The sequence below is a fragment of the Prionailurus bengalensis genome, chromosome D4, assembly GCF_016509475.1.
Source record: "Prionailurus bengalensis isolate Pbe53 chromosome D4, Fcat_Pben_1.1_paternal_pri, whole genome shotgun sequence".
Classification (NCBI taxonomy): Eukaryota; Metazoa; Chordata; class Mammalia; order Carnivora; family Felidae; genus Prionailurus; species Prionailurus bengalensis.
The window spans coordinates 125,620-139,818 of NC_057359.1; the positions used below are offsets into that span (position 1 = coordinate 125,620).

The following is a 14,199-nucleotide window of genomic DNA, read 5'->3' on the forward strand; positions in this document are numbered from 1 at the left end:
GGGCACAGCATCCGAAGCAGGCTCCAAGCTGTCAACAAGGAGCCCGATGTGGGGCTCAAACTCACCAACTGCAAGATCATGACCTGAGCCGAAGCGGAGGCTTAACTGACTGAGCCACCTAGGCACCCCGGGTTTTGCTGTTTAAAAGATCAGAGAAGAAATCCTTCTTCCCTCTCATGTATGTTGTGGAGTGCTTACTCCTTACTGTAGTGGGGTGAGAGGAGGGCTATTTGGGATACTTCCTTCATAGCATTTAAATTACCATTCCATGGGAGGTAGATAAAAATGAATCCTACCGTTTGTTGGAATACTCTAGAAAACAAGAGCATAACAAGGGGATAGAAAGGTGGGAGACCTTGTTGGACCAGTGGGATGGGGGACTGAAGGCCCTGGAGCAGAGGAGTTCCCAGGATCTGATTTACCTTTGAATGGATCCCTGGCTGCTGTGCAGTGGGTGAGGGAACAGGGTTGGAAAGCTACTCTGTAATCTGTGCTAGAGGTGGTGGAATTAGATGGAGGACAGTGTGAGTAGAGCCAAGGGTAATGGAAAGGTTTCTGTCTCCAGCAGCAGGAATAGAGTCTCAGAGACTCTCTCAGTCACAGAGAGTCTCAGAAGGCTTAGCCACAGGTAGAGGCTGAACAGTTGCTTCCATTTCCATTCATTCTTCTGTTTGTAAAGGACAGCTGCAAATAGTGCTTTTTGATGGTTATGTTCAAGGCCTTTTGGTTTTGGGGGAGGAGGAAATACTTTTTCTTTTAAACTTTGTAAAATGTTTTCTGTTTTTGCAAATGTCTTATTTAATGACATTTAAAAGTACTTCCTTTTGGACATTGAAAAAAATTGAGAAATTTACAAGTGTGAATTTTTTTTTAATGTTTATTTTTGAGAGAGAACAAGAGCGGGGGCTGCGCAGAGAGAGGGTGACAGGATCCGTAGCAGGCTCTGTGCTGACAACACAGAGCCTGATGCAGGGCTCAATCCCATGAACCATGAGATCATGACCTGAGCCAAAATCAAGAGTGAGGCTGAGCCACTGAGGCGCCCCTAAGTTTGAATTTTTAATAACAATTGTTCTTGGCTCTGAAAATTTCCAAAACTCCAAAAACATTGAAATTCTATTCCCTTCGTCTAAACTTAGCAGTTAACATTTTGTAACATTTGCTTTAGGAAGTATGTATGTACCATTTTTTTGTTTGTTTGGCTAAGCCATTTGATAATAAGGTGTGGACATCAAGAACCACCCATATTATTATCTAATATGTAGTCCAAATTCACATTTTATTCTTTTGTTCTCTTTTCATCCAGGATCCAGTCCAGGATCCCACATTTGGTTGTTGCAGCTCTTACCTCCTTCAATGTGTATCAATCTCCCTGCCTTTATTTTTTGTCTTTTATGACATTGATTTTTTTTTTTTTTTTTTTTTTTTTTTTTAGTTTCTTTTGAGAGAGAGTGCACGCACACGCATGCACACATGAGCCAGTGGGGGAGGGGCAGAGAGACGAGGGAGGAGAGAAAATCCCAAGCAGGCTCCGTGCTATCAGTGCAATGCCCGATGTGGGCTCAGTCTCATGAACCCAGAGATCACAACTTGAGCTGAAATCAAGAGTTGGATGCTTAACCAACTGAGCCACCCAGGTGGCCCATTGACATGGACATTTTGTCTTATATAATGTTGTCTTATATAATGTCCCACATTGTCTTGTATAATGTCCCACGATCTGGATTTGTCTGATCATTTCCTTATGATTAGATTGCATTTAAACCATGTGGATATACTTTTACCTTTTAAAGAATTAAAGATATAAACATAGGAATAGTGTGGATTTTATAGAGTCTTTTGCAAGCATCACTTCTAGTTACTACCAAACAGTAGCAAGGCACCTAATCTAGTGAGGATGTCACAAAGCCAAAGAACATTAAATTGAAGAGAATTTAGATTTTGTCTGCAGAAGTCACAAACTGCAGAAAATTAGGAAAACAGGCACAGTCTTAAAACGCAATAGACACCGAAAGCTGGATTTTGACACTGTGGTATGGACTGTGTTTTCCTTATTGTTCTTCCTCTGCCCGCCATCATTTAAATCATCTGTGCTGCCCTGGAAGCTCTTGAGTAAGAGACCCACATACCCACATGTCATTACATAGCTAGGGAAACTTCAGGTTAGAGCAGCCACGTTGCGGAGGAACACGTAATTAGTGCGAGACAGAATTGTCAGGTCCTGGAACCTCAGTCTCTTAAAGCCCCAATTGGTTCTCAGCCAGAACTCAGTTATTTGCATTGATGAGACAAGTAAAAACTTTTCAACCTTGGCATTTTCTGTGATGAGGCAAGATGAAGGAATCAGGCATACCGCAGAATGAAGTTTTATCTTACACAATATAGGTGGGTTTTAAGTTTATTTTGTGTAGCACTTTTTTTGTGTTAGATACTATTAGGGTAATGGATTTCTTACATATGTTTACTAGTTTTCATAATAACTTTCTTCCTTTTTTAGCTACAGGGCTTTGGCCGACCAAGTGTATACCATGCTGCTATTGTCATCTTCCTAGAATTCTTTGCGTGGGGCTTGTTGACAACTCCAATGTTAACTGTAAGTATTGCTGAACAAGTTGGTTTTTTTGAAAGCAAAAGAGAGGTTCTTAGCACATATCCTCAGGGTTGTATGTCTAGCTATGTGTTTGAGAGTAGATTTGACAATGATTTAAGACTGCTTATTCCGCTGGGTTGTTTCCACTGTGTAGACTGTGAACTACCTGCGACAAAACACCTGGGCTACTCATTAAATATTGTTAAGTAATAAGGCATTCCCACTGAACCAGAATCTTGGAAGTGCTGTGAGTGAACTGTCTGCATTTAGGAAGATCATTAAGCTGCACTAGAGGAACTTATCACAAAACTTTGTCAAAGTTTATAACTGACTTTGGATGTAATGGCCTTTGACTAAGAACATAGTAAATAGATTGGTGAGTACCTTGTAACACAAGTGATAATTGTAAGAATGTACAGATTTTCATTTTGGGTAGCTAGCTTACCTATTGCCATTTCTTTGCAGAGGCTGCATTCAATTTCTGGATATTTGATGTGTAGTGTGGATAGAGGGAAGGGAGATGCTAAAGAAAACGTGGCGTGTAGATTTTAGGTGCTTTATCGCTAATAATTCTAATAAATACATTTTAAAATTGAAAAAAGGATATTTTAAAATTGGCCTTAAATTTCATTTGTCTTAAATTGTTCTTTAAAACTCATTGGTGGTTAACTCTTCCCAGTTAACATTTTGCCTTAACCAAAGAATCCCTTTGTATACAGGTAAACTTTGTTCCCAAAATAGGTTTGGCAAATAGCTAACTTTAGAGGGTGGCTGTTAGCCTTATGTAGGACTTTGCTGTGTGGTTTTTAAATTTTTAATTCTTTTGGTGCATTAAAATAAAATTTGATTAATTAAAATTACTACTTGGATGGAACAGTCGACTTAAAAGATTGCCTGTTTTTAAACTTGTTTTATTCTGTCTTGTTGCACTGCCTTTTCCTTCCTAATGCTTTATTACAGAAGGTAATGGTTATTAGTTAGTGGGGGTCCCCCATTTTAAGTTTCATGAGCCTGCTGTGTTCATCATTGGGCTGCCTTTGACACGGTGCTTAGTAGATGTTTTCTTTGAATAATAAATATATGCATTGTAGGCACACATGTGTGTCCTCAAGGGATTGTTTCTTTGAGACCTGTTTTTAGTGTGAATATAGACATGCCAGGCCACTCATTTTAAGGAATTAATGTTATTAAAAAAATTTTTTTTTCAATGTTTGTTTATTTTTGAGAGACAGAGAAAGACAGAACATGTGCAGGGGCAGAGAGAGAGAGACACACACACAGAATCTGAAGCAGGCCCAGGCTCTGAGCTGTCAGCACAGAGCCTGACATGAGGCTCGAACCCACGAGCCATGAGATCATGGCCTGAGCAGAAGTTGGATGCTCAACCGACTGAGCCACCCAGGTGCCCCTGAACTATGTTATTTTTGGTCCTAGCTCTCTGACTGCCTGTCCCCCTCAGCTTCTTTGTTGAGAGTTTTGAAAAGTATTTTTCTGATGCAGCCAGAAATCTGTAGTGGTTCAGCAGGTTTCTCAATATAGAGTTAATCCTATAATCATTCTCTAGTAAGACTTCAGAGTGAAATGAAGAATATTTGGGATACTTTTGAGGCCTTGTTAGGAATTCTAAAACCACCTTCCAGACAGTTCAAATCCTTGGGAACCTTTTTGGCTCTACAACAGATTGTCAGATCTGTTTTAATTTCAATTAATTGTTTTATTTTATTTTATTTATTATTTTTAATGTTTATTTATTTTCGAGAGAGAGAGAGAGAGAGATCGTGAGCAGGGGAAGGGCAGAGAGAGAGGGAGACAGGAAGTGGGCTCTGTGCTGACATGCTGACAGCAGACAGCCTAATGTGGTGCTCAAACTCATGAACTGTGAGATCATGACCTGAGCTGAAGTCAGACGCTTAACCAGCTGAGCCACCCAGTCACCCCTAGTTAGTTAATTTTAAGGTATCCCAAAGACTGATGTGCTTTTCTTCTTACTGCCCAATGCAGATAATTTTCTTGGTGGTTCTTTGTCCTTGTTAGACCTTGGAATGCAGCCTTTGAAGCCAGCTAAAATGCTGCTTTACCGCCTCTTTCCAGTTTCGAGCCAGTTTTGGTGCTTGCAAAGATTTGGTTAAAATAAACATTCATGTGTGTGGAATAGAGAGTTGCTAGCGTCACTCTGACACACTTCATAGAAGTGTTGCTGAGTTAGTAGATGGGTTCATTCTCTTTTTCTGAGCTCTTGGAGTCAAGTAAGGCTAAATGTCCTTTACTGTCCTGTCTTCCCCAGCCTTTACACCATAGTTTGCTACATCTGTTTTTGTTCTGATGTTGCGGGGCTGGTTCCCTCTTCCTTTTGGGGGAAAAAAGATTTTTTTTTCCTCTGGCATTTCCCTCCACTTTCTGCCTTTTCTGGTTGGACAGAGAACTGATAATGTTAGGTTGTTTGATGAGGAAGGAACAAAATTAGGGTTTATTTCATCACAGCAGTTTGTTTATCATCTTTATGTTGGGTTCACTGTTGTCAGATAACTAGTTCTTGGCATCTTGCATCTGTCACCCACCATGATGTAACTGTTAGGATGATGGTTCGTGTGTGGGTTCCATTCTAAAAAAATGTTTTTTTTTTTAACATTTATCCATTTTTGAGAGACAGAGCTTAAGCAGGGGAGGGGCAGAGAGAGAGGGAGACGCAGAATCGGAAGCAGGCTCCAGGCTCTGAGCTGTCAGCCCAGAGTCCGATGCGGGGCTCAAACTCACAGACTGTGATATCACGACCTGAGCCGAAGTCAGACGCTTAACCAACTGAGCCACCCAGGCACCCCTAGGGTTGGTTCTATTCTGTAACTAGTGGACAGCACTCTGTCCTGTTTCCGTTGGGCGAGAAGTCGTCTGAGGGAAGGATTTGGAGATACAGAACAGTACCTACATACTAATATTTTGTCCAATCTGACTGTTTGCATTTTAGCACCAGTAGGAGCCCTCTGTCTGAAGTAGTAGAGAACAGTTTACTCTTTCTTAGTCATTTTCTACGTGAGATTTGTTGCCTGTCACTTGTAGCCATGTCCTAGAGTACAACCGTAGTTTGTTAAATACCATCAGAAAGTTCTCAGCCCCTAGTACACTGAAGCAGATTTGTGAAGCTGACCTCACACAGTGGCTTAGCCTTCTAGTAGCAGTAGTTTGTACATAAAAATGACTCTTTACGTCCCTGACTTACACTCTACCCTCTATTCAAAATGTGCATCCTCTTGGAGGGCCTAATCTCTTTTTATTGCAAATAAAGTTATCTGATTAAACTAACATAAACATCTTCAGACATACTTAAATAGAGTACTATTTCAATAAAGATACACTTAATACTCGTCCCTGTGAGTGGAAAATTCTATTCTTGGAATTTGCAGATTTTCTTTTGCAAGCTAGAGATTCAAGGATACAGTATTCCCCCACACCATCCTCTCCATATGGTGATCTAATAATCAGAGAGTGCCCTTTAAACACTTTGCTGCCACATTCGGTTTCCTGTCCTTACTGTCAAAATATGTGCTCATTTATTCAACAAAGCATATATTCTGTCTTGTCTCCCCCTTATTTCCTCTTCAGTCCAGCCCTTCTTTTCCTTCACTTAATCATTTCCTTTTGGGAACTGAGGTGGATAAATGGGATGGGGCTGTTGGGGCGTTTGGAGCACAGTACACGGGTGCTTTGCTCTCCACGTAAAAGGAAGTCAAGTTCTAGCTTTAGTCACATGGAGACTGTCTTGCTTCCTGGAATCTGGGGGTTCAGGTCCATCTTATAGTTTTGATAGTTTTCTAATGGTTTTTTGACCAAGTACCCAGAATTTTCCCTCTTTGCGCCTTATAATTATTAAAATGAGATAAGTGGCATTCAGTAAAAGTGTTTATATGATCACAATGTGTTAAATCTCTCTTTTCTCTTGCACAGCTGAGTGTTGTGATATAATGAGACTTAACTAAGCAGATGTACTGACTTTTGCTTGGCGTTTATTTCTCTCCTGTGTGCTCTGGGTGTATGTTATAGTCTGTTTATATCAGTAAACTTTTGAATGCTTAAAAAAAAGCAGTGCTGATTTCCAACTTTGGTACAATTATAAGAAGAGTTGACATGGAAGTGTAACAGTTGGTAGGTCTCCTTTCTTAAAATTTGATACATAAAACATGCTGATTTTTTTCATAGGTTTTTTAGCACTTATATCATTACGTTGCCTTCTGGCATCCATTTTATCTGATAGGAAGTCAGCTCTTCCTAAGTATTGTTCTTTCCCTTCCGTCAGGGTCTGTAAAGTATGGCCTACAGGCCTAACCTGGCTTACTGCCTGTTTTTATGTGATCTGTGTGCTAAGAATGGTTTTTACTTCTTTTTTTTTTTTTTTTTTTGAGAGCGAGAGTGAGCATGAGCAGGGAACAGGAGAGGGAGAATCTAAATTTTTTTTTTAATGTTTATTTTTGAGAGAGAGAGAGAGAGAGAGAGAGACAGCATGAGTGGGGCAGGAGCAGAGAGAGAGAGGGAGACACAGAATCCAAAGCAGGCTCCAGGCTCCAAGCTGTCAGCACAGAGCCCGACGTGGAGCTTGAACCCATGAACCGTGAGATCATGACCTGAGCTGAAGTCAGACGCTCAACCGACTAAGCCACCCAGGCGCCCCGGGGGAGAGGGAGAATCTTAAGCAGACTCAGGGCAGAGCCCGACATAGGGCCTCATCTCACAACTGTAAGATGACCTGAGCCGAAATCTAGAGTTGGATGATGTTTTATCGATGGAGCCACCCAGGTGCCCCAATTTTTACATTTTTAAATGTAAAATGTAAACATTTGGAAACAGTTGAAAGAAGATATGAAATTGATATGAAATTCAGGTAGAAGTATCTATAAATAAAAATTTGTTGGACCTCAGTAGTGCCCATTGAATGTGGCTGCTTTGGTGCTGCAATGGCAGAGTTGCAACACAGACCATGTACCCTGAAATATTTCCTATGTACTATGTGTCCCTTTACAGAATAATTTATCAGTCCCTACTGTATGTGGTGAATTCATTTTCATTTTTTTTTTCTTTTCTCTGCCTAGAGATTTTTCTCTTTGTCTTTTAATAATTTGTGCATTAAGGTGTCTAAGTGTGGATCTCTTTGTGTTACTTTTACTTGGGGTTTATTTAGCTGATAGGGTCTATGAATTAATATTTTTAATCAAACTTGGGAATTTTTTGGCCATTGTTTCTTCAAGTATTGTTGTTGCCTCCTCTGTCCTTTTGTTTGGGGACTTTTATCACACACTTTTATGTTAATAATGTCACACAGGTCTCTGAAGCAGTGTTCAGGTTTTATCTTTTATTCCTCCAAAAGTTACTGTCAGACTTTTGACATGATGGTATAAGGAGGTCAGCAAATTATCTTCTAATAAAATTGGACAGAACAGTCAAACAGACATTTCAGTGCTCTGGAATTCAAACACATACAACAAACCAAGAAGCATTGATTCATTCAATTACTGAACTTTAGGCAAAAACAGTGAGTTTGCAGTTCTGAGCTGCATCCTTTTGCTAAAATGTCCTCTCTCTCTCTCTCTCTCTCTCTCTCTCTCCCTGCCTCTCTGCCCCTCCCCTCCTTGTGCGCTCTCTCTCTCTCTCTCAAAATAAATAAATAAACTTTAAAAAAGAAGAAGAAGAAAGTACGAAGAGGTAAAAAGAAAATCCAGCTGAGTAAAGAGAACAGTTAAATAGTGAACAATAGTGTCAAATACTGAGAGGCGAAGAAATAAATGGAGTGAGCAATTGTCACTGTGAATATAACCACCCCTGAGTCCTGTGAATCCTTTTATCAGATCACTGAAATCTGTTCGGTTGATGAACATTTGGGTTTCCAGTCTTTGCCTCTTACATATATTGCTGTCGTGATATTTCTTGTAAAAGTCTTTTGATGATTGTGTATACACATTTCTTGTAATATATGCTTAAGAGTAAAATTGCAGGGTTTCATTCAACTTCAGTATATATGTACTGCCAAAAGTTTTTCACAGTAATTTTACTGATTTACCCTGCAGCTAGCCAGGCTTTAGTTTATGCAGTTCAGATTATTAATTTTTCCCCTTAAGGTTAGCGCTTTCTTAAAGTCTTGTTTAAGAAACCTTCTTCCCCAAAGTTTTATTGGTTTCTTTTTCACACATAGATCTGCCATCCATCTAGAAATAAGTCACTGTGTTTTGTAGGGGTCCTTTTTATAGATTCCTTTTGATTCCATATGAATAATGCATAGTTGAACCAGCATCATTTATTGAAAAAAATCTCCCTCTCCCCACTGTGTCAACTTTGTCATAAACCAGTCAACCAAATATATATGGATTTGTTTCTGAGTTTTATATTCTATTTATATATCTTACTCTATTGTCCTGTGTCAGTACCAGGCTGTGTTGATTTCTGTAGCAATATCTTGCTATCTTTTGTAACTTCTATAGCTTGGTTCTTCTTCCTCAAGATTGCCTTGGCTATTGTAGGCCTTTTATATATCTATATACATTTTATAATCAGCTCTTCAGTATTCACACAGTAACTTGATGGGAATTTTGATTGATTACATTGAGGTTGGATTAATTGGAGAACTGATCTTTATAATATTGAGTCTTCTACATGGTATATCATCTTTATATCTAGTCTTTAAAATTCGAGTAATATTTTCTCTTAGTGCAGAGATTTTTCACCTGATTTATTCCTAGGTATTCGATGGTGTTTATAAATGGTACAGTTTTAGGGGCACCTGGCTGGCTCAGTCAGTTGAGGGTCCCACTTCAGCTCAGGTCATGATCTCACAGCTCGTCAGTTTGAGCCCACATCAGGCTCTGTGCTGACAGCTCAGAGCTTGGAGCCTGCTTCGGATTCTGTGTCTCCCTCTCTCTCTGCCCCTCCCCTGCTTGTGCTCTGTCTCTGTCTCAAAAATAAATAACATTAAAATAAATTTTAAAACAATAAATAAATGGTATAGTTTTAAAGGTTTAATTTTCTATTATGTTGGTATATAAAACAATTTGTTTTTGTTTTCACCTTGTGTCTAGTGATTTTGCTAAATTCACTCATTAATCCTAAGTGTTTATCTGTAGATTTTTATATACATATTCACATATTTTGTGAATAGTGACAGTTAACTCCTTCCAGTCCTTTTTTTTTCTTTCTTTCTTATTGCCTTACTGTGACATCCAGTAGGGTGTTGAATAGAAGCAGTCGCAGTAGTGGACGTCCTTATCTCCTAGATGCTCTTTGGTGGAAAGTGATCTAAAATTTACCATTAAATGTGATATTTGCTGCAGATTTGTTTTTGTAGATAGTCTTTATCAGAGAAAGGAAGTTCACCTCTGTTCTGATTTTGCTTAGAGTTGTTACCCTGAATGGGTGTTAAATTTTAACAAGTGAACTTTCTGCGTATAACCGGATAATAATTAGATTTTCCCCCTTATTTGGGTATTGTGGTTAGTTATATTGATTTTGAATATTAGGCTACCCTTGCATAAATCCCACTCAGTTTTGATATAAATTTATTTTATAACTGGAAGCTTCATCCATTTCACCCTTCATCCCCTGCCTCTGGCAACTACCAGTCTGTTCTCTGTATCTATAAACTTGTTTGTTTTGTTTGCTTCCACATAAAAGTGAGATCAATTGATATTTGTCTTTCACTTATTTCTCTTAGCAAAATGCCCTCAGGGTCCATTGATGTTGTCTCAAATGACAGAATTTCCTTCCTTTTTTTCTTTTTTTTTTTTTAATGTTGAATTTGACAGAGAGAGAGTGTGAGTGGGGGAGGGGCAGAGAGAGAGGGAGACGCAGAACTCGAAGCAGGCTCCAGGCTCTGATCTGTCGGCATAGAGCCCAACGGGGGGTCTTGACCTCACGAGCTGTAAGATCATCACTTGAGCCGAAGTTGGGCACTCAACCGACTTAGCCACCCAGGCACCCCTCCTTCCTTTTTTTAATGGCTGAGTAATATTCCCGTGTGTGTGTGACTTTTTTTATTTTTATTTTGAATTGAAATACAGTATAATATTATATTAGTTTCAGGTATACAACATTGTGATTTGACAATTCTATACATTGCAAAATGCTCACCACTATGATAGTTACCATCTGTCACCATACAAAGTTATAGTCTTGCTAAGTTCCCTATATTGTACATCCCTGGGACTTCTTTATTTTATAACTGGCAAAGTAATGTTACATTGTGTATATATATACCACATCTTCTTGATCCATTCGTATATTAATGGAAACTTAAATTGCTTCCATGTCTTAGCTATTATAAATAATGCTTCAGTCAACATAGGGGTGCATATATCTTTTTGAATTAGTGTTTTTGTTTTCTTTAGGTAAATACCCAGGAGTGGAATTACTGGTTCATATGGTAATTCTATTTTTAATTTTTGAGGATCCTCCATACTCTTTTCCATAGTGGCTCCACAAATTTACAGTCCCACCAACAGTGCATGAAGGTTTCCTTTTTCTCCACATCCTTACCAACACTTGTTATTTCTTGGCTTTTTGATACTAGCCATTCATCTTACAGGTCTGAGATGGTATCTCATTGTGCTTTTGATTTGCGTTTCCCAATGATTAGTGATGTTCATGTGTCCATTGGCCATTTTTGTGTCTTCTCTGGAAAAAATGTCTCTTCAGGTTTTCTGCCCATTTTAATTGGATTATTTGTGGTTTGGGTTTTTTTGTTTTGTTTTTTGTTTTTTGGTATTGAGTTGTGTAAGTTCTTTCAATAATTTGAGTATTAACATACCCTTACTGATAGGTCTTTTGCAGTTACTTCTCACATTCCTTATTATCTTGTCATTAGTTATGGTTTCCTTCACTGTGCAAAAGCTTTTTATTTTGGTGTAGTTCCAATAGTTTAAGAATTATCATTTCTAATCTTTTCAAAGGAGTTATTTTTGGTTTTGTTGATTTTCATTATTGAATGTTTAGATTTCATTTCCTTGATTTCTGTTCTTTTATTACCTTATTTCATTATTTCTTTGGGTTGGATTTGCTGTTCTTTTTCTAGATTATTTTATTTTATTTTACTTATTTTTTTAACAAGTTTTAATTCACTTTATTTTTTTGTACAAAACTATGTGTTGGCCACAGCTGGAGCCTGGGTCTTCTGCACAGAGACTCTGGTGTGGGACTTTACAAGATGGTCAGTGAATTCCTGATAGGGAGACTTGGTGAACACAGTCTCTTTCCAAAGGTCAAGGGTGAGATAGCTGTAGGTCTTGGAAATGACATCAAAAGTAGCCGTGGCTAGAAAGGGGAAAACAACAGGAACAGGTTGGTGGATTCTGCTGACAACACCCCAGGTGCAGATAGAAACTGTTGCACTCCTAGGAACCAAGAGAGGCCACTTGGGGCCGGTCTACCATGCATTAGGAGGGCCTTCCTCTCTCTCTGAAAATACGCCAGCCACACACTGAGTATGATAGGGCAGAGCTGAGAGAGGTTTCTAGGTTCTTTACATGGAAGCTTAGAACATTGATTTCAGCCTTTTGTTGCTTTTCAGTTTTAATGTATTTAAAACTTTAAATTGGTCTCTAAGCATTGACGTGCTTATACTCATGAGTTTAATGTGTTGTATCTTTATTACCATTTAGTTTCTTCTTTTTTCTGATACTTCTTGTGACTTCTTTGACTCATGGATTGTTGGAAGTGTATTGTCTTAATTTCCAAACATTTGGGGACTTTTCTAGATTGTTGTATTATCAGAGAACATATTATGAATTATTTTAGTTCTTTTAAATTTGCTGACGCTTGTTTTGTATCCTGGTATATGGCTAAGTCTTATAAGTTTTCCATATGGCCTGAAAAGAACAAGTATTCCCTAGAATAGTGTTCTCTATATGGTAAGTATGTTAAATGTGTTCATTACGTTTGATATCTTTTATGTGTTCACTGGTGTCTTTGTCTACCTGTTCTGTCACCTTTCAAGAGAGATGAGTTTCTCTTCTACTTTTTGCGTTACTGTTTTGCAACTACATTCTGTATTTTTTAAGCACTGTAGTACATTGTAATATTTTATATAGTCCATATTTACCTTGATATTTATCCATTCTGATGCTCTTCCTTTTTCTGGATTTCTGTGCTTTCTCCTGTAATCAGTTCTTCAAGATTTTTCTTGTTTTGCTTAGTCTGCATAGGTCCCTGTGCAGCACATTGTTTTTAATGTATGTAACATTTTCTTGAATGTCTTGGAGGACACTTGCACTTACTCTAAAACTTTCTTCTGTTTCCTACCATAATTTGGTTATTTAGCAGTGAAGTGGATTATCTTTTCCTATTTGTGTTCTTTTTTGTGCCTTTCAGAGGTTTTCAGATTTTTGTTGAATGTTTTATATGCTTATATTTGCAAATGAGGGGGTAGATCAGAGATTGTGGAAACAAATGTCATCTGGGGCTAGGCAGGTAATGTAAACGTCAAGTGGGATAAAAACATTACATTTGGAAGATAGGCTCCATCAACCGCAGTGGCCACTGTCTGCTTACTCAGCTAATCAGTGATGTGCCAATTCAAGCCCCATGTTTTGAAATCTTCGGTTTCCTGTGACATGCTAGAAAAATCATAGGGAGTATGGTGAAATTTCCTGAAATTTACACATTGACAACTACATCACTTTGAAAAACACAAATACACGGGGCACCTGGGTGGCGCAGTCGGTTAAGCGTCCGACTTCAGCCAGGTCATGATTTCGCGGTCCGTGAGTTCGAGCCCCGCGTCAGGCTCTGGGCTGATGGCTCAGAGCCTGGAGCCTGTTTCTGATTCTGTGTCTCCCTCTCTCTCTGCCCCTCCCCCGTTCATGCTCTGTCTCTCTCTGTCCCAAAAATAAAATAAAAACGTTGAAAAAAAAATTTTTTTAAAAGAAAAACACAAATACAAATCACAAAGGGCATCGCTTTGCCAGTTTGCCACTGTGGCCTAGATTCCTCTGGTAGCTGGAGTATCGTTACCCAACCCGGGTGGAAAGCCCTATTCCTCAGAATTGAATGCAGGCATTGCTTATAGGAGCTCTTGATTTTTGACAATGTGGTTCAGAGATCCCTCTATTGTGATGAAGTGGTTTATTATTTGATTTTAAGGCTTTCTGCTACTCCTGGCAGCCGTTAACAGGCCTTGGGCACTGTCTTGTTTAATCTCACCCATTCGGTTCTGCAGGTACCCTGTGTAGAAGTCTCAGTCCAGAGAACTTTGTTTTCTGTGTTTTTTTAATTTATTTTTATTTTTTAAAATGTTATATTTGAGAGCAAGTGAGCAAGGGAGGGGTGGAGATGGAGGGCAGAGGATCCCAAGCAGGCTCCCCCTGATAGCACAGAGCCTGATGTGGGGCTCAAACTCACCAACTGTGAGGTCATGACCTGAGCCGAAACCAAGAGCAGATGCTTAACTGACTGAGCCACCCAGGCGCCCTCCCCGTTTTAAAAAATTCTACTTATTTTGAGAGAGAGCAAGCAGGGAAGGGGCAGAGAAAGGGAGAGAGAATCCCAAGCAGGCTCCACAATGTTAGCACAGAGCCCAGTGTGGGGCTAGAACTCATGAACCATGAGATCATGACCTGAGCCAAAGTCAGAGGCTTTTTTAA

General features: G+C 39.1%; 1 protein-coding gene and 1 non-coding gene across 4 annotated transcripts in view; one reads left to right on the forward strand and one right to left on the reverse strand.

The window, feature by feature from the left end:
* MFSD14B (major facilitator superfamily domain containing 14B) overlaps positions 1 to 14,199 on the forward strand; it is a 73,268-nt gene that overhangs the window by 25,570 nt on the left and 33,499 nt on the right. For 2 of the 3 annotated variants that reach the window (XM_043566229.1, XM_043566230.1), the window contains exon 2: positions 2,498 to 2,593. In XM_043566229.1, the coding sequence (XP_043422164.1) occupies positions 2,498 to 2,593 (96 nt within the window). Of the gene's footprint in view, positions 1 to 2,362; positions 2,386 to 2,497; positions 2,594 to 14,199 lie in introns of those variants that run through there. The other variant, XM_043566231.1, reaches the window with a different exon arrangement.
* Positions 11,940 to 12,068, reverse strand: LOC122475513. Its single transcript, XR_006295208.1, has one exon. It is a non-coding gene; the product is annotated as a small nucleolar RNA SNORA64/SNORA10 family (small nucleolar RNA).